At 39.0% G+C, this 18398-nt stretch overlaps 2 protein-coding genes across 4 annotated transcripts in view; one reads left to right on the forward strand and one right to left on the reverse strand.

Annotated features, from left to right (window-relative positions):
- LOC145313318 (protein RUFY3-like) overlaps nucleotides 1-18398 on the reverse strand; it is an 88211-nt gene that overhangs the window by 53998 nt on the left and 15815 nt on the right. Inside the window, exon 3 of the mRNA XM_080152666.1 lies at nucleotides 12057-12090. Coding sequence (XP_080008792.1) covers nucleotides 12057-12090 — 34 coding nt within the window. The remainder of the gene's footprint in view (nucleotides 1-12056; nucleotides 12091-18398) is intronic.
- LOC145313316 (uncharacterized) lies at nucleotides 4576-11315 on the forward strand. Of its 3 annotated transcripts, none has more exons than XM_080152662.1 (2): nucleotides 4576-6890; nucleotides 6929-11315. In XM_080152662.1, the coding sequence occupies exon 2, from the start codon at nucleotides 7431-7433 to the stop codon at nucleotides 10683-10685; it is 3255 nt and encodes a 1084-aa protein (XP_080008788.1). In that variant the 5' UTR covers nucleotides 4576-6890; nucleotides 6929-7430; the 3' UTR covers nucleotides 10686-11315. The 3 variants fall into 3 exon arrangements, with proteins under 3 accessions (XP_080008788.1, XP_080008789.1, XP_080008790.1); XM_080152663.1 differs by having other exon boundaries at nucleotides 6940-11315; XM_080152664.1 differs by having other exon boundaries at nucleotides 6890-6909; nucleotides 6940-11315.

Below are 18398 nucleotides of genomic sequence, written 5' to 3' on the forward strand. Positions count from 1 at the left end.
TTTGAAGGGTTTGGGGTGTCCCACGTCCTAAGAAAATAGCCTAAAACCACCACAGGACCAGTGGTTACCAAGATCTTAAGGGACAGATTGACAGACGGACAGACAGACAGACATACAAACGGACAGACAGGTGGACGGACATACATCAAGCTACTTTGTATTATAGATACAAAGTAAAACGATATATGTGGCTGTTTGTCATCCGTCTGTTCATTCGTTTGTTCCTTAGTTGATCTCGCTATCTATTGATCAGATATGGTGCAAAATACTAACTTCTCATCTATAATCTTCTCAAAATTGCTGAAAATCACCAATTCACAATTCATAGATTGAACTTGAATAGAGATTTGAATTGAAATGGATTCTGCAATTTCTTTCTTGATCCAATACATTTTCCAAAAGTTACAACTCAGAGAAGATATCAGTTTTTTAAAATTGTTTTCTTTTTTTCGAAAAAAAATCCATATGATGTTTTCATTTTTAAAAATTAAACTGACGTGTTTAAAAAGTTAGTTTATATTTAATTATGGACTAATTTTTCACAAATGTACAACTTTTTATGTAAAAAAACTTGTTTAAAGTGTGTATATTGGCCTAAATATTTAATGATTCTGCCATATTTGCAAGAACTTATTAATAAAGAACTAGTTTGAACTGAAGCCTGAACTCAAAATGCACGGTGGGCTAATGGATTATAAAAGTTGAAATCAACCTAATCACAGTATTTTTAGCTTGGATTTTTAATCTGGAAATTGTAATTTTAGTTTTAAAAAGTTAGTGTTTTGATCTTATCAATATTTTTTTTTAGGAAAATTAATTAAATACTATAAAACTAAAATTTGAATTCAAAATCAAAATATCACGTGAGAAGGAGCAGATAGGGATATTTTTTCATTGCAGGTAATAATATAAAATGAAAAATACAATAGAATTGCGGATCTTTTAAAAAATAACCACCATCAACTTGCATAATTTAAGAGCGCAGCGTGCCAGGCCGAGAGAGGCGTTGGAACAGATCAACAAAATCCACTTTTCTTTCTAAAAAACTGTACAATTTTTGTGATAACTTTTGATAGAAGTGCATAACATGTGCATCCAGTTCTGAAATTGTACGCTACCATTTTGCATGCTGTTGGGAACAGCTTTATAAACTCCTCCGGAAAAGTTGAGATAATCAAAACTTTTACATATGTTTAAGACATTACAATGCATCAAAAAGAATAAATATATACTTGCAAATAAACGTTATTAATTTAGAGACAATGTCTATCTGATAATAGCAAAGTAAATCTTTAGATAATAAGGATGACAACATCTATAAATACGAAGCTCTAAATGCATAAGACTAAACTAAATTGTGAGTAAATTTGTGGCAAAAGTAATTAAATACATGATACTGTTTTAGGACATACTTAAATATTTAAGACTTGATTATAGATAGGCTTCGTTTATAAGATTGTACCTTGTTGTAATATGAATCGTATTAAACAAATCAGAAAATTTTAACCAACACCATATTTTTATCAAAAAAATTTACGTATGGACTTTCTGGTAACGTTATAGAGTTGTTTTCTAAGTCGTACCCAACTATTATAGGAATCATCATGCAAAGTTTGGAACCGATAAGAAAATGCAAACCTGTTTAAATTAACGAAAAGAACTAACCGTTTAGGACGGACGTATAGAACGACCCTAATTATAGAAAAGCTTAGCTTTTAAAAATGAACAAGTAAGACCTTTACAATAACTACGCATTTAAAGTTTTAAAGTTAAAACATCTTTAAAATGTTAAAATAACTGTTTCCAATAAAATGTGAAACTATGCAAAGTTTTCTCTACCTTACAATATTCAGCAATATTTAAAGCCTGACAATTTTTAGGGCTCGGCAGCCGCCTGCAAGCCTTAGAAAGGTGCAACTTTGACATTTTTAAAATCAGCTGGAAGTCCAAAACTAACCCAAATATGGTAATCCCCCTTTTAAAAATAATTTTAAAGCATCCAAACGGGTTTCACGCATGGTGGTGAAACCTGCCATTTTTCGAAAAATCCAGGAAACTTGAATCTTAAAATTATCAAAATCCTTTAGACCCTGGACCAGGATTTCTGCCTGTCTGTCAATTAAGATCCCATGAATGGCCTGAACGTTCGGTATACAACAAATAAAATAGGATAAATAAATTTTGAAACCAATCCTTGTTTATTGATGTATACGGAGAAAAATTCTATTTCTAGGAAATATTTTTTCAATTTTCCATTTCGTTTTTTGCACTTGAATTATGTCAAAATGTTTAGACTTTTTGCTAATTTCAGAAATAAAATATAAAATCACGAAAATTTGAAAATCTATTAATCGATCTAGCACCCCAAATAAAAGACAGATGGACAAAACAATGTATAGATTAGATGGGCATATGTTATAGAAACCTTCACTAAATATTTCAGCTGTCTACCTTCAACAGGAGCCAAGAAAAACACGTTTCCCCCATAGCGTTACGGACGGATGGACAGACAAAATGAATTATAGAGTAGCTTCGCTACAAAAAAGGAAAATACGGAGAAATAGCACTGAGTGTCTAAAGCCCCATGATAATTGAAAATGTCATAAATTGTTGTGTTCAATAATAAATCTTTACACTTGGCTATAAATCTATTTTCAACAATTTTTTATCCATAAGTCTCAAGAAGTTGGTGTCCTAAAAAGGAGCGTGTACAGGAATTTGCAAGGGGTAAGTTTCGTATCCCTTAAATGATTTTTTATGCACTCCCTGTAAATTTTAGCTTCATCTTTATACCTCCAGCTAGTACTTTTTACAATTTATATGGCCTTTGAAGTTGAGTCCCCGCAATTTTTTCGTGCAGTTGGTTGTAAGTTATGTATACCCCCCCTCCCCCCTATTTCTCGCACGCCCCTGAACTCCCAGAAGAACTATAAAACATATTGAGGTCATCATAATTGTAACTTTTCTCTTACAACTTAAAAGTTGGGGATAGAAGCAAGAAATATATCATTTATGGTACCTCTAAAGATTATTGTTTTTGTTTTAATTCCAGCTTTGGCTTAGCTCTTAGTTTCAGCATCAAAGCTGCCCTTCATTTTTCATAGGTTTGTTGTAAAAAATTTGAGCTCACCAAGTCATGGTCGTTGTTAATATAAATTATACATGAAGCATTTAAAAAGATTTACAGTATAGGAAAGAAATTAATAGAAAAAGTGGTTAATGCCAGAGAATAGCTATAAATATAAGAATTTCTTATCAAGATAAGCCTCTCTCATCTAAGTTTTATACGTTGTCGCCAAACATGTCTGATGTAGCAGCTGGCAAAAAGTAAATTTTCGTTAATAAGCTGCAGCTTCAAAGTTGCCTTACAAAATTGTCATTTACTTCAGTATGTCCTAAATTTTTTTCAAAATACTAGAATAATTCCATTGTATATTCTTTGTGTTAAAACCCATCTAGTAGTGTTTCTCACTTGCAAATTGCAAATGCATTAATGGGTGCATGTGATGTGAAGCCAGCCTTCCTACAGTTAGGAGGATGGAACCATTTTTAAAAGCGAAGCTTTCCTATAATTAGGTCCGTCCGTACGTCCGTACGTCCATCCGTCCGTCCGAGATAGATAGCTTTTTTATTCGTTAATTTAGGCTTGTTAGAATTGTCCTATCGATTTCAAACTTTGCATGATGAATCCTGTAGTAGTTAGGTACGATTTAGAAAGCGTAGCAACTCTATAATCTTTATCATAATGTCCGTACATCCATTTTAAACATGTTGATTTTTCTACTTTTTTAACAACAAATTTTTATGTGATCTAATTATCCGTTTGTCCTACCGTTTCAGTGCTTCGCTTTTATGGATGTTGTTATCCTTGGTTTTTTTTTTATAAAATCGGACATATAATCTATGACAACGGTTTTATCCCTGTAAAAAAGTAATGTAGGATTTCATTCATTATCCATATCACTTTTAATATGGACGAAACCGGAATCAGCGTATTATCAAAAAAAGACAATTCACTATTTAAATCGACATAATAGTAATAGTATATATTTTTTTTTGGAGATTTTGAAAATTATTCATAAAATTTTATGCATTCCTTCGATTAACATAATTTGAAAATATAGAATGGAGGATTTCTTTTTAAAAAACCATCGTTCCAGTTTCTTCTATCTTTGAAAAACAAGTTGGGTATAGTCCCTTTGGCGGCAACGCAGGGGCTAGAAATCGGCAAAGATGATTTAGAGGGACAAACCCTTAATCATAGATTATATTTTGACATCTAAAAAAAATGGTTTCACTCTCCTAACTGTGCTATACCAGCCAACCACTACCACTAACCAGAGCCACCAGAAGGAAAAAAGTAAAACACCACCACATATAAGCCACTATAGTACAATTAGTTGAGAACGCATTAAGTAGGTTTTTAGTGGCGTAGCTACCCTATAACCAAGGTTAATCTATAATTCTGTTATCAGAAAGTTACACTATCACAACAAAAGTTGACTTTTTTATAACACTTACATTGAGACTACTTCTTTTTTTCGGTTTTTTCTTTTTTTAATTTTTAATAATCTATCGTAGTGTGGTATGCGGCAGCTCTGGACCATGCAGAAACCAAGACATTATAGTGATGCTACGCACCTAGTTAAATCCTGTTATTCTACAATTATGAAGCCACCTGAAAAGATGTCAGATAACGGTACTGATTTTATCTCTCAGTTGTCCTGCAAATGGAGGGAGGGGTGTTACCCCTCCCTCTCCCATCTTAAGCACCGGAACCTTCCCCTTCAACCACCAAGTTATCAGCACCACCTCAACCCTGAGGATAAAGGATCTAAACCTGCCCCCACACAGACTGTTGTTGTCACAAATAATCATCAAACCTTCCCTCTTTAGTACCCAGACCTACCACTCAACCCCTCTATGCTTATCTACCTATTGTGCTGCTCCATGGGCTATCCTGCCTGCCCCAGACAGGGATAGCCATCTACCTAACCATTGCAATTATCTATGTTTTACTGTATGATTTATCTTTAACCATCTTTATTCCTAATCCATATGTATTTATATTATGGTTAACTGTATTCTTAATCCCCCCCACCCTTTCCAGGGATGGGGAATCATGATTGCCCAAACTGACTATTGTATATGTATTATAATGCTTTTATGTTATGATCATTTATTCCTATCCATGTAGTTATTGTTTGTTGTATATAGCTTTAGTATCCTTTACACCTTCAATAAAGTGACAACTGAAATAGATGTTGATTCTTGTCTAGTGAATGCTAGAGAAGCGTAGCTTCTCTATAGTAAGGTGTCCACGTCTGTTCACACTGTCGTAGTCTTTATTCGAACTCTGGTGTCTGCCATTTACCCTAGGCAGATACCACAACTTTGGTGACAGCTGTGTGAGATTACGGCGAACCACAAGTGTAGAGCAGACGCGCATCTGAGGCTAAGGTACTCCCAGCAGTGAATCTGGCAAAACTGACGCAAGCAACCTGAATTACCCACCCTGGACAGCAAAGTTTAACTCTGCATCCGGCAGTTGTGGAAGCGAGACAGCGAAATTTGATGAATAACCGCGAGCAGCGCTGATATCTAACGGAGAATTGAGCGCCAAAAGGGCTGAAACAGGCCTGCGGACCGGCTGAAACAAGCCAAATAAGTGTAAACGGCTGAAAATAGGCCAATTTTACTGCAAGAGATAGCAGGATCCGAACCAGTGGCGCTAGCAGGACGGGACATTCCCTGCCGCCATCAGCTGGATTTGGATAAGCGGCGCTAGCAGGACGGGACATTCCCTGCCGCCGATAGGCTGAAACACGCCACATAGCTGCAAGCGGCGCTAGCAGGACGGGACATTCCCTGCCGCCGATAGGCTGAAACATGCCACATAGCTGCAAGCTGCGAGCTAACATACGAGTGTAGTGCACCAGAACAGAGAAAAACTACGTCAACCCCGAGTATCCTGAGAGGCTACAACGCAGCCACCCATCTAGAAAACAGATATTATATCACATTTTCAGGGATTACCACCCTAGTGTGATGGCCAAACAATAGATTTATGAGCAAAGCTTGGCAAACAAATTGTTGTGTTGTGATAAATCTAAGAATAGAACAGGCTTGGATTATTGTGTATTGTGATAACAGCTAAAAATAGAACAGAGTTGGTAAACAAATCTGTTATGCAATTGTGATAAGGACAGAAATAGAAGCTAGATGTAACATAATAAAGACCCTGATATACAATCAAAACAATCTCAAGCCCACAGCACAACAACAACAATACACCCCTTATTCCAAGGGAAGGGGAGGGGCCCCTCTCCATTGAAGGCAAATACAATCAGGGTGATATAATAGATAAACCTAGGATTAAGAAGAAAAGGCCCTATTACACCAGCACACAGTTACCCCCCTCCCTCACAGGGGGAACGGACGGAGTTACCCCCGTCCCCTCACGCGCTTCCCCCTTCCTACCCACACTAGACTAAGTCCGTCTGTAGTGTGGGGCTAGCGATCGGACACACAGAGCGCCATTCACGGATAGCGCAACAGAGTGCGGAAAATATCATAAATCCAACGGACGAAGCGGACCAATGAGAGAGCGAGTTGAGGGGTGAGAGCGCGTTTTCCCCGTGTGCGCGGATTTGACGGCGCGGACGCGCGTTACAAGGACAGGAGATTCCACGCACACACACACACACACACACCCACACAGGAGAGGGGCCATTCTATAGCATACATCAGAGATATTTTTTTTAGGAGAAAAACTTGCAAGCTCCTCCCTCCCTGTCTACAGTGTGATAAGGAAAACTAAACCAGTTCCTTAAACCCGCTCAGACCCTCAACATCTCCCTAGCCTGCCAACCCTACTTCAAAGCTGAATGGTTAGTGAAACAAATATATGTATATATAAATACCCAAGTGATAAATAAGGTTGTTTTTTTGTATCATGGGTACAAGTAAGTGAATACTAACCTCACCAAACAACACTGGAAACTGATATGATAACTGAACGAAAGTACGCCCACCCTGTGGACATAGCCTGACTTGCTGCCCCACACTGGGCAGTGGTGGTGTGTACCTGGACCATCGACCTTCATAGTTGTGAACTATATACAGAGGAAGCGTGATTTTTTTGAAGCAAGGAGGAAAAGCTATCTAGCTCTGGGGATATTCCTATACACGTATATATATATATATGGGCGTGTAGCCATGTATATATATAGATAACCTACCTATCCATATATCCACTAGCGGATACGCTCCTAGAGACATCTGTGATACCTAACATATTCCCTGTTACCTTTAAGCTAAGATCCGCTGGTTGCCACAGAAATCAAGAGCTATACTGGAAAGGAGAGCAACTCAGGCTCAACAGTTAAACAAGACGCTGGCACCAACAGACCAACCCCCTACTACTTATCATGGGGGCGCGCCAGCCACAGAAACTCTTGAGCCAGGAGGACCGAGCCTACGGCTACGTGGACTACCACCCTAATTACACAGCTATAGTATTTATACTAGGGGTGAGCCGGCTCGAACCTCCTTGCGGTGCGGCTACTCTACTCTGCTCCTATATCTACAAGATACTGCTTCTGTTATTACTTTGGCCTACTGTGTCGAGTACAGTGAACATCAAACACATGCCAGGTCACAGACCCCTGGTCCCTGAGATGCCCTTGTCTGGAAGGGTGACTGAATGTCCGCTGCACAGCTCCTGTTCAGTTGGTGCTCAACGTACGAGAAATAGCAATACTGGACTGGGGGTTGCTGAACCTGTAGGTGTCCTCCTGGGGGTGTTGAACGATGCAACTGAGCCTAATGAGAAGGTGACAAGCTTCAGAGACTTAGTGGCCAGCCCCAAGATGGACACTACTACCAGAACTGAGATTTCAAAGGGGCCCAGCCCTAGGGCCAGTACCACCTGTTTCTGGGGTGGAAAGGTCCTCCCTGGCACTGGCCTCACCAATCTGGAGGATGGGGAGCTGTCCCAGGGGAATAGGCTCTTCACCCAGATGCCCGACGCGTACCTGGGGGTGGGGGAGCCGCCACCCAAGCCTCCCTGGGAGCCCCCAGGCATGGAACGACTGGGGACCGGCCTAAGGATGGGGACTGGTGACCTGCTGCAGTGGAAGACTTTACCCAGCACGGAGAGAGCAGGGTTGACCAGCAGCAGTGAGGCTGTTCCCCCACATTCCAAGACCAGATGCCGCTACTCTGTTGAACCACTGCACATGTCCCAGCCAAGTTCCCCCATGCTGCTGAAGATGGAGGCCCACCAGGATGCAGAGCTCCAACTAGGAAAGTCAATAAGAAGGCCACCCCTTGCCAAAACCAGAACCACCGCAGGGGCTCCCCACCAGCCGCTGACGGAGCCTGGCAGGGACGCAATACTAGCTGGCAACTCTGGCCCAACTCAGGTGGCTACCAACAGTCTGCTGACAGTCCGGAATACAGTTCAGGCTACCATCAGTATGGCATCTTCTGGGCCTTGCTGGTCCACCTGTGGGTACCTGTCCACACACTGGCCACAGGTACCCCCCAGAGATCATAGCCCCCTTTCCGACTGGCACCATCAACAGCCTTTGCTACCAACCACCTGGCATACCCAGAGGCAGGATCCCTCATGTGGAGAAGCACCTGCAGAAGCTAAGGCCGAGGCTGGCCTCGCCACCCAGGGGAGGAGAGCCGCTGTTGGATGGAAGGAACCTGTGTGTATGGGGAGGAGGCTGAATGTAACCAAGGAGCCACCACAAGCAGCCCAGCACCGCCTGACCCCTAGTAGGGGAGACCCTGTTTGTCAGCTGGTGCCCCAACTGGAGGAGGAGAGACCTGGCAGGTTGATACACCCTGGGGAAGCCGGCCTGATGGGACCCAGCTGGACGAAGGGGCGCTGCCGCTTCAACGGCCACACAGCCGCCAAGTGTAGAACCGGTTGGGACCGGGCAACGAAGAAGCACCAGGCCGCCCAACAACCTGCATGCAACCAGTCTGCCACCCAGGTCCACCTGGAGGGAGATGCCCAGCCGTCACCCCAACTAGCTGCCGCCGCTGGGGCCGCGGCTACCCAGGAGTCTGTGTCTCAGATTGGGACCATGGTGGCCAGGATCAACGTGCTGGGAGGAGCGGCTGAACCCAACCGGGTTGGCCTGGACCTCAGCAGCAACCACAGGGGACCGGTGTCCGTAACCCCTGTCACCCCCAGCAAGAGCCGAGGGGCGCTACCCAGCGCCACCGGGACGGTGTACGGGGAGGCCCTGGCGGCCGCCGAGTGGGAGAGGCAAGAGGCGCTAGCCAGCGAGTCTGAGTCGATGTATGGGACGCCAACCGGCGTCGCCACCTGGAAGGAACGAGAGGTGCTTCCCTGCACCACCAAGCTGATGTCTGGGGCGACAACCGTCGCCGCCACCTGTGAAGACTGGGGGGTGCTATCCAGCGCCCCACGCTGGTGCCTGGGGCGACAACCGTCGCCGCCACCGAGAGACCTGGACCCCTATGAAGACTGGGGGGTGCTATCCAGCGCCCCCACACTGGTGCCTGGGGCGACAACCGTCGCCGCCACCGAGATACCTGGACCCCGGAATGAGCCCGCAGCCCCAGAGGAAGGGGTGACACCCGTCACCCCCAGCCAGCCAGAGCCCCCAGCCAGCAGGGAGGGTCCAGCTGTCCCTCACCTTCAACTGCATCCAGCTGTCTACCTCCCTCAACCAAGCCAGGGTAATTGTATTGCACTGGTGTACCAGGAAGTTTGGGCTGGGCCAAACTTGCCTGCGCCCCCTGCATCTGCCCCAGGAGCCAGGGTATCAGCCATTACCAGCCAAACTGAAGAAGCTTTGACCGCTGCCTGGGGAGTAACACAACTAGATGCGCCAAGTGCCGAGCCTAACCATAGAAGTAGAGGATCCCCAACAATTATGTCTACCCAAGATGGAGACAATGTGCCTGGACCCCTTCAGGCTAGGGGAGGAAATCCGGAGCCTTGTGCCTCCAGTCCACTAGCAGCAGTGTCCGTGGATGGGCCTGTCTCCCAGCCAACTAGAGCGGAGCCACCCTTGCAGATCCAAGACAGCCTCCGGCATAAAGGGTGGACTGTTACCTTTCCCTACCCCGCAGGTCGGATTGCCATGCACCACCCTGCCAATGTCCAGAATGAGCCTGAAGGAGGCAACGCTCCTACAGTATGCCAACCACCACCTGCCCGCGTTGACAGAGACCCTGGAAGCCGAATGAACCTGACCAGCCCCGAGGGCGAAGAAACTGCGCCTGCATCCAGTAGCCAGCCTGCCAGCAGCAAGGTGACCAACACGATGGAGACCACCAGCCCAGTGGAGAAACCTGCAGAGGTGTACACCAGGCGGCTGTTGGTCCAAGCCCCCTCATGTGCTGTGCCACCCCTGGAGGTTGCCAGGGTGGCCTCAGAGGTACACATCCAACGGCCAGAAGATCCAACAGGACCAGCTACTCCAGCAGATATAGCCGATTCCGTTAGACCTGGGGAGGGCTGGAGTCCACCACCGTCCAGCAACTGGTATCCTGGCGGACCCATTCCACAAGGACAACAAACTGAAGGCCGCAACCACTGTCGGAAGTCTGGCGGTGCAGACAACCCCTCCAGCCTTCCGAGGGGAGAGTTGTGGTATGCGGCAGCTCTGGACCATGCAGAAACCAAGACATTATAGTGATGCTACGCACCTAGTTAAATCCTGTTATTCTACAATTATGAAGCCACCTGAAAAGATGTCAGATAACGGTACTGATTTTATCTCTCAGTTGTCCTGCAAATGGAGGGAGGGGTGTTACCCCTCCCTCTCCCATCTTAAGCACCGGAACCTTCCCCTTCAACCACCAAGTTATCAGCACCACCTCAACCCTGAGGATAAAGGATCTAAACCTGCCCCCACACAGACTGTTGTTGTCACAAGTAATCATCAAACCTTCCCTCTTTAGTACCCAGACCTACCACTCAACCCCTCTATGCTTATCTACCTATTGTGCTGCTCCATGGGCTATCCTGCCTGCCCCAGACAGGGATAGCCATCTACCTAACCATTGCAATTATCTATGTTTTACTGTATGATTTATCTTTAACCATCTTTATTCCTAATCCATATGTATTTATATTATGGTTAACTGTATTCTTAATCCCCCCCACCCTTTCCAGGGATGGGGAATCATGATTGCCCAAACTGACTATTGTATATGTATTATAATGCTTTTATGTTATGATCATTTATTCCTATCCATGTAGTTATTGTTTGTTGTATATAGCTTTAGTATCCTTTACACCTTCAATAAAGTGACAACTGAAATAGATGTTGATTCTTGTCTAGTGAATGCTAGAGAAGCGTAGCTTCTCTATAGTAAGGTGTCCACGTCTGTTCACACTGTCGTAGTCTTTATTCGAACTCTGGTGTCTGCCATTTACCCTAGGCAGATACCACAGTAGCAAACGAAACTTTTTTGTGTTGTTCTTGTCAAACAAAAGTTTTTACTTTGGTAGTTTTCAAATAGCTCCCACTAAAAGCTTATTTGTAACAGGTTTTTAAGTTTCAAGTGAAAGTTTTCAAAAATTAAAATTGTAATTTGTAAAACATGGTGCTCTGCTTAACTTTAACTTTGCAGAAAAAAACTGCATTTCAGACCTTGACCTAACCTTTGAAAAATCTTTTTAAATCTTTAAAAGGCAAGGATGTTAATAACTAAAAGCAGCATACCTAAATAAATCCAAAATATACTTTTTTGGACATATTTGTATAGGCAAATTATTTATTTTGATTGGTGATCAACTCTGAAAGAAAATGTGTGTTCTTGACAGGGCATGTGAAAGGATAGCCCAATCAGTCCTACTTTTGATTCCTGTATACGTCATAAAAATGAGGGAGATGAGAAGAGAAGTGGGAAAGAAAACCCCTAAAAAAAATTATAATCCCTCATTTTTATTACGTCACAGGAATCAAAAGATTGGGCTTCGTCCCGAAACTGTGTTTTACAGAATACACACAAAGTAATTATAGAGAAGCTATGCTACAAAAAAAGTGTGTGTGTGTTACCTTTAAGCATAACCACTCTCCGTCCACAGAAACTCTGAACAAACAGACATTGCACTTTCTTTATCCTTATCTTACTTAGGAGTACAGGATGTATATTCAGCAAAACTATTAATAATAGATATAGTTTTTTTCTGGCAATAATTAGAAACATTGGTCTATAATTTTCAACATTCTTTCTGTTATGATTATTAAATTAAGTCTGTAGTTGTCTTAAAAATATATAAATAAATTCACGTAGTAATATGTTTTTTTTTTATAGCATTACCTATGTACTTTTATGAAATGCAATATAGTCATGATTGATAATGTCATCAGGGATGATAGTATCATCCTTTAGTATGCCGTTGTTTGGCATATGATTCTAATCCGCTGACGTTACGTTATTTTGCAGTGTTCGTATGTTGATAAAATAGGCGCATTATAACATATCATTTTAAGATTTTAAAGGAATTATTATGGATTTCATTCAAATTCACAAATATTTCTCTGAAAATAGTTATTTCTCGCATCGTATTATCAACGGCTTTCCGCGGATATAGAATGTACAATTATAAGATTAAAACTAGTTTTTTTAGCCCCGAGGTGCCGAAGGCACCGGCTAAAAAATCTGGTTTTAATCTTATGACTGTACATTTTTATATTCGTAGAAAGCTGGATATTATACAATGCTAGACATAGTTTTTTCGTATGGATGAGAACCGGTTTCTATTCACCGGATTCGAATGAATACGAGAATAGTTATTTCTCGTATCGTATTATAAACGGCTTTCGCGGATATAGAATGTACAATTATAAGATTAAAACTAGTTTTTTTAGCCCCCAGGTGCCGAAGGCACCGGCTAAAAAATCTGATTTTGAATCTTATGACTGTACATTTCTATATTCGTAGAAAACTGGATATAATACGATGCTAGACATAGTTTTTTCGTATTCATGAGAACCGGTTCCTATCCACCGGATTAAAATGAATACGAGAAAAACTATTCCTGTTGCTACTCGTAGTTACTCTTAATTACATTAACTACAAGTGAGTGCAGTGTGCATCTGTTCAGCAGCCTCAGCAACAACAAATATTTTTTCTTTAAACTTAATCTTAATTACATTAACTGGAGTAAGTGCATCTTAATTTGCGCAAATGCCGCGTGCTTTAATATTTCTACTTTATGTTCTTCATGATGAAGGTCTCTAATCTAATTTTTAGACTTAACAAAATCCCAATTAGAACTTATTTTTTAATCTTATACCATTCCTTTAATGGTTTCTCCTCTAGCCTCCAGGAGAAGTCAGGAAAATAGTCTAATATCACACTTAGACATTTCTGAACCTTTCATGAAAAGAACAACCCATTAGGACCTGCATTTTCCGAGATATTTAGTTTTAGACAAAAAACTTACTACCTAATACATTCACTATTTGAAATAAAATTTGTTGATTTTGATATTTAAGTTTAATTCAAATTGCAGAAAATAGAAAAGCACATAACAAGTATAATTTAAAGGTTTAGTTTTTTTTCAGTAATTCTTAAATTAATTTAACTGAGTTACGGTCATATAAATATACTAGTGAATCGGTGGTGCAGGCACCACCTAAAAAATTATATTCTACGTTCTCTCACTTCTGAATATTAACCCTATTCTTCCATTGACCTATCCCCGACTATTAACCTTTTTTCTTCCATTGACCTAACCCCGACTACTAACCTTTTTTCTTCCATTGACCTATCCCCGACTATTAACCTTTTTTTCTTCCATTGACCTATCCCCGACTATTAACCTTTTTTTCTTCCATTGAGCTATCCCTGAATATTAACCTTTTTTTCTTCCATTGACCTATCCCCAACTATTAAACTTTTTTCTTCCATTGACCTATCCCCGACTATTAACCTTTTTTTTCTTCCATTGACCTATCCCCGACTTTTAATTTTCTTTTCTTCCATTGACCTATCCCCAACTATTAACCTTTTTTCTTCTATTGACCTATCCCCGTCTATTAATCATTTTTCTTCCATTGACCTATCCCCGACTATTAATTTTCTTTTCTTCCATTGACCTATCCCCGACTATTAACCTTTTTTTCTTCCATTGACCTATCCCCGACTATTAATCATTTTTCTTCCATTGACCTATCCCCGACTATTAATTTTCTTTTCTTCCATTGACCAGTCCCTGACTATTAACTTTTTTTCTTCCATTGACCTATCCCCAAATATTAACTTTTTTTCTTCCATTGACCTATCCCCGACTATTAATCATTTTTCTTCCATTGACCTATCCCCGACTATTAATTTTCTTTTCTTCCATTGACCTATCCCTGACTATTAACTTTTTTTCTTCCATTGACCTATCCCCAAATATTAACTTTTTTTCTTCCATTGTCCTATCCCCGACTTTTAACTTTTTTCCTTCCATTGACCTATCCCGACTATTAATCATTTTCTTCCATTGACCTATCCCCGACTATTAATCTTATTTCTTCCATTAACCTATCCCCGACTATTAATCTTATTTCTTCCATTAACCTATCCCGACTATTAATCTTATTTCTTTCATTGACCTATCCCCGACTATTAATATTATTTCTTCAATTGACCTATCCCTCAATCTCTCTCTCTCTCTCCGAACCGTACTACAAATCAAGTTACTCATAAAGATTATTACGACTTTTATAGTTTCGTTTATTCATCATTTTTTAAAGATCTAATTAATGTCCCTCTCTCTCACTTCCCTTTTCTTCTTATTTTTATTTAAAACCGTATTTATAATTTTGTCTCTCTTTCTTTAAAATATTTTAGGATTCTAATGTTTTTTGTTTAAAATTATCGTCCTGAAAGGGTTAAACTATTTAGCTAAATGTTAAATTTTAGTTTAATATCTGAACACATTCGGGCGCGTCACTAGTATCATATTACATTAAAACTTAGTTTTCCTTGATTTACTATATTATAAACTTAAATTTTCTATTTTATGAATAGAAATTTAATACTTTAATATAATTTGAATAGCAACATGAAATAAAAAACTTAACTTATTCTTCTTAGAGTAAAATAATGGGTCTTATCATTCTGGTCATTGAGAGTTTATTATTGATTATTGAACCAGTATGAGTTTTTAACATCTGACCTTTGGAAAACTTGAGCTCATTTATAGACATTTATTTCCTATATAGATCTGTCATGGATCTTGATGCAATACAGCAGGCCGTTTTGTAAATGTTAAAAATTGGAAGATTTCATTAAATAAAAGTAATCGCAAATATAAGTATTAAATAAGCGAATTAACTTTCTTAAAACATTTTAGTTATTTTTAATAATCTATAAAAACCAAAAATATTGTATTTGATTGGAATACATTATCCTAATTGGATGCTTGGGTCAGAGCTAAAGGGTATTCAAACAAAACAACACATTGTTGCTTTTATAAATATATCATACTAAGTGTCTATATTTTATCAGTTGAAAAATAGAATCAATTTTAGATTTAAGACAGTATACAATCAAAATCAAAGTTTGTTTTATAGATAGAGTTGAATAATGTTGCTTAAAATATCTTTAACCTCCTTAACTTTCTTAATCACTCTGATAATTGCAAGTTCGTAAAGGCAGAACTAAATATTTGCAAACAGATTTATTTATAGATTATTGGGGTATAGTACCTTTCGTGGCACCTCCTGGAAAGGGGCATTTCGTCGTATTTTCACAGTATCTTTTGATAGGATATTTTCGGTTAGGTTAGGTGGTTGCCCCGCAGGAATACGCAATAGGCCCTGAAGGGGCTAGAAATAGGCGAAAAGCTACTTTGAAAATATAATGAAACGCCCTTAAGAGGCGTGGCCACGAAAGGGACAATACCCGACTATATATCTTTACCTATGAACACAAATCAATTTATTTAAAACGTTGAATCTGATTGTTGTTGTGTAAAAACTCCTGACAGAGGAATTATGGAATATATGAATGCTCAATTTCTAAATTTGGAAAAATTTGCATCCATATCATAGATCTAAAGGACAATCTGTAGCTTTAATAATTGTCAAATAGTGCGTTTAGAAGTGAAACTGATCCTGGAAACCAATAAGTTTAATCTCATGCGAGTTCCGATATGAAATGTTTGGTTTTACTGTGAAGATTTCTCTACCTTTTATTACAAAAAGCAATGAAAATTTACTCAATTGTCATATGAGATATGCTTAGGTACATATAAATGTTTTTTTCTAGTAAATTTATTTTATTCAAATTTAAATATTTAAAAAAATGTCAAATTATTTTTATTCAATGTCCTTTTAATATGCAGATCTATAGAGCATTGCCAAGCTGTCCAACCAAACTGCATTCATTTTGATAAATTATTCATGAAATGTTCCTTTAATGTCCAAGTAATGTAATACTGGCCAATTAAACCTACTCCGCATGTATTTACTGTACATTAACCAGTAACAAGGGCAATTATATTCATTGACATAGTTCAAAACAATAATACATTTATTTAAGTGATATAAATAAAGAAAAAGATCCTCTTATTTTAATTATTATTTTTTTATTGTAATGTAGGTTATTTTGAATGTTATAAAGCATTTTATTCTAATAGTTAATGACAGAAAATAATGTACAAACCTTGCCTATAGAGTAGCTCTGCAATTAACAACCAAGCTGGACGCTGGTAATATAAAAAGTAATTTCATTTTGTTTGTGATCCAGATCTGTTAATTATTGTTCTGGTGTTGTATTGTGCTTAACCCCATTCCAAACCATAAAGCTGAGATCAACCCAAATTTTGTGAATTGTGTAATGCTCTTTCTAGATATATATCCTTATAATAAAAGAAAAGGATCTCTGCCTGTCTGTGTGTGTGTGTGTGTACCGAAGGATCTCGCAAACCACAAAACCGATATGATTCTCCTTTACAGTGTAGCTTCTCATATATCCTGTGAAGGTTTATAGTTATTTTTGGGGGAGGGTAACATCACGTCCACTATCCCAAGAGAAATCGCAAAAACAAATAACTATCACCATCTAGCGTTCGAAAAAATATTTTTTGTTAAAAAGATGATCTTAATTCTTAATATTGATTGATTTTACGTAACCATGGAGGCTTCTAGGGACATAGCCGCTAGTAAGTAAAATACAACATATCACATTCAGAAAGCTTCCAAAAAGTAATCCTTTTTTGTTGAAAAAAAGTTATAGATTCAGTTGTCTTTGAAATATTACCAAGAAAGTTAAATGCTTTGCATCTTAATATTTAAAAAGACTTCAAAGCTTGTAAACAAAGCAGATTTTAGTGTCTATAAAAAATTACGTCATACAATACAAATAACCATTGATAGGCCAGTATAGATTTTAATTGACCAATGGTAAAATATATAATGGCCTATCATTGGTCATTTATATTGAATGACGTTATTTTTATAAGAACTATAAGCTGCTTCTTTGTAATCTTAAAAGCCCAGAATTAAGCAGCCGCCAATTTTAATGACTGAAAAATCAACTTCTTTTTTTGGCTCCTACAAGTGGTAGTTGATTATAAAGAGGAGTTTGGTAGTTGTTTATTGACTTTTTGGCAGCTGTAGAAACTGCAAAATTTAAAAAAAGCTCTGGCAAAGCGACTGCGGCTTCCATGCCTTGAACAAGCATTCATACATGCAAAATTTAAAAATCAAAGAAAAAAGATTGCATGGGGAGAGGCAATACTACTTTTCATTTTGTTTCTAATAAAAAATTTATGAGAACTCTTAAACTTTACAGAAAAATATCATGTGTGTTTGTGTGTGTATGGGAAAGAGAAAGTTAAAAACCTCTGATGGAATAGATTTGAGATACAATCATTCCACCCCAGCTGCATCAATCTGCTGCAATTTCAAAATCCAGGCTTAACTCACAGTAAATCAGCAATCCTAAGCCGCAGCTGAAACTTTCTTTTAAACAACATTGTCAATAATTGCTAATCGCGGCAAAAGAGAAAATAATACCAAAGATATGTGTAAAACGTTTTTGCAATTGAATAATCAATTGCAATATATTTATGTGAATATATTGCTTTGCATTAAAGGATTAATCTAAATATACATTATAGGACATTTTCCAATATAGGTTATAGGAAAACAAAAATAACTTTGTCCATAGAAATTGCATCAATATTAGACTTTTAGTTGTATTTATAGAGAACAAAATTTATAATGTATATTTTCCACATCAGTTTTAAACAGTTTACAATGGAAATTTATAATCAAATGGACTTAAATTTGAAGTTAAAACTTAATCAGACAAGAAAAAAAATATTTGTTAAGTTATATTTTGGCCTAAACATTCTTAAAAATGGTTTATTTTAAATTTAAAAGAAATACATA

Source organism: Acartia tonsa, chromosome 3 (genome assembly GCF_053477335.1).
Source record: "Acartia tonsa isolate MP-2025a chromosome 3, ASM5347733v1, whole genome shotgun sequence".
Taxonomy (NCBI): domain Eukaryota; kingdom Metazoa; phylum Arthropoda; class Copepoda; order Calanoida; family Acartiidae; genus Acartia; species Acartia tonsa.

Coding starts and splice junctions, on each gene's coding strand:
- LOC145313316 (XM_080152662.1), top strand. CDS start 7,431: ATGGGGGCGCGCCAGCCACAGAAACTCTTGAGCCAGGAGGACCGAGCC.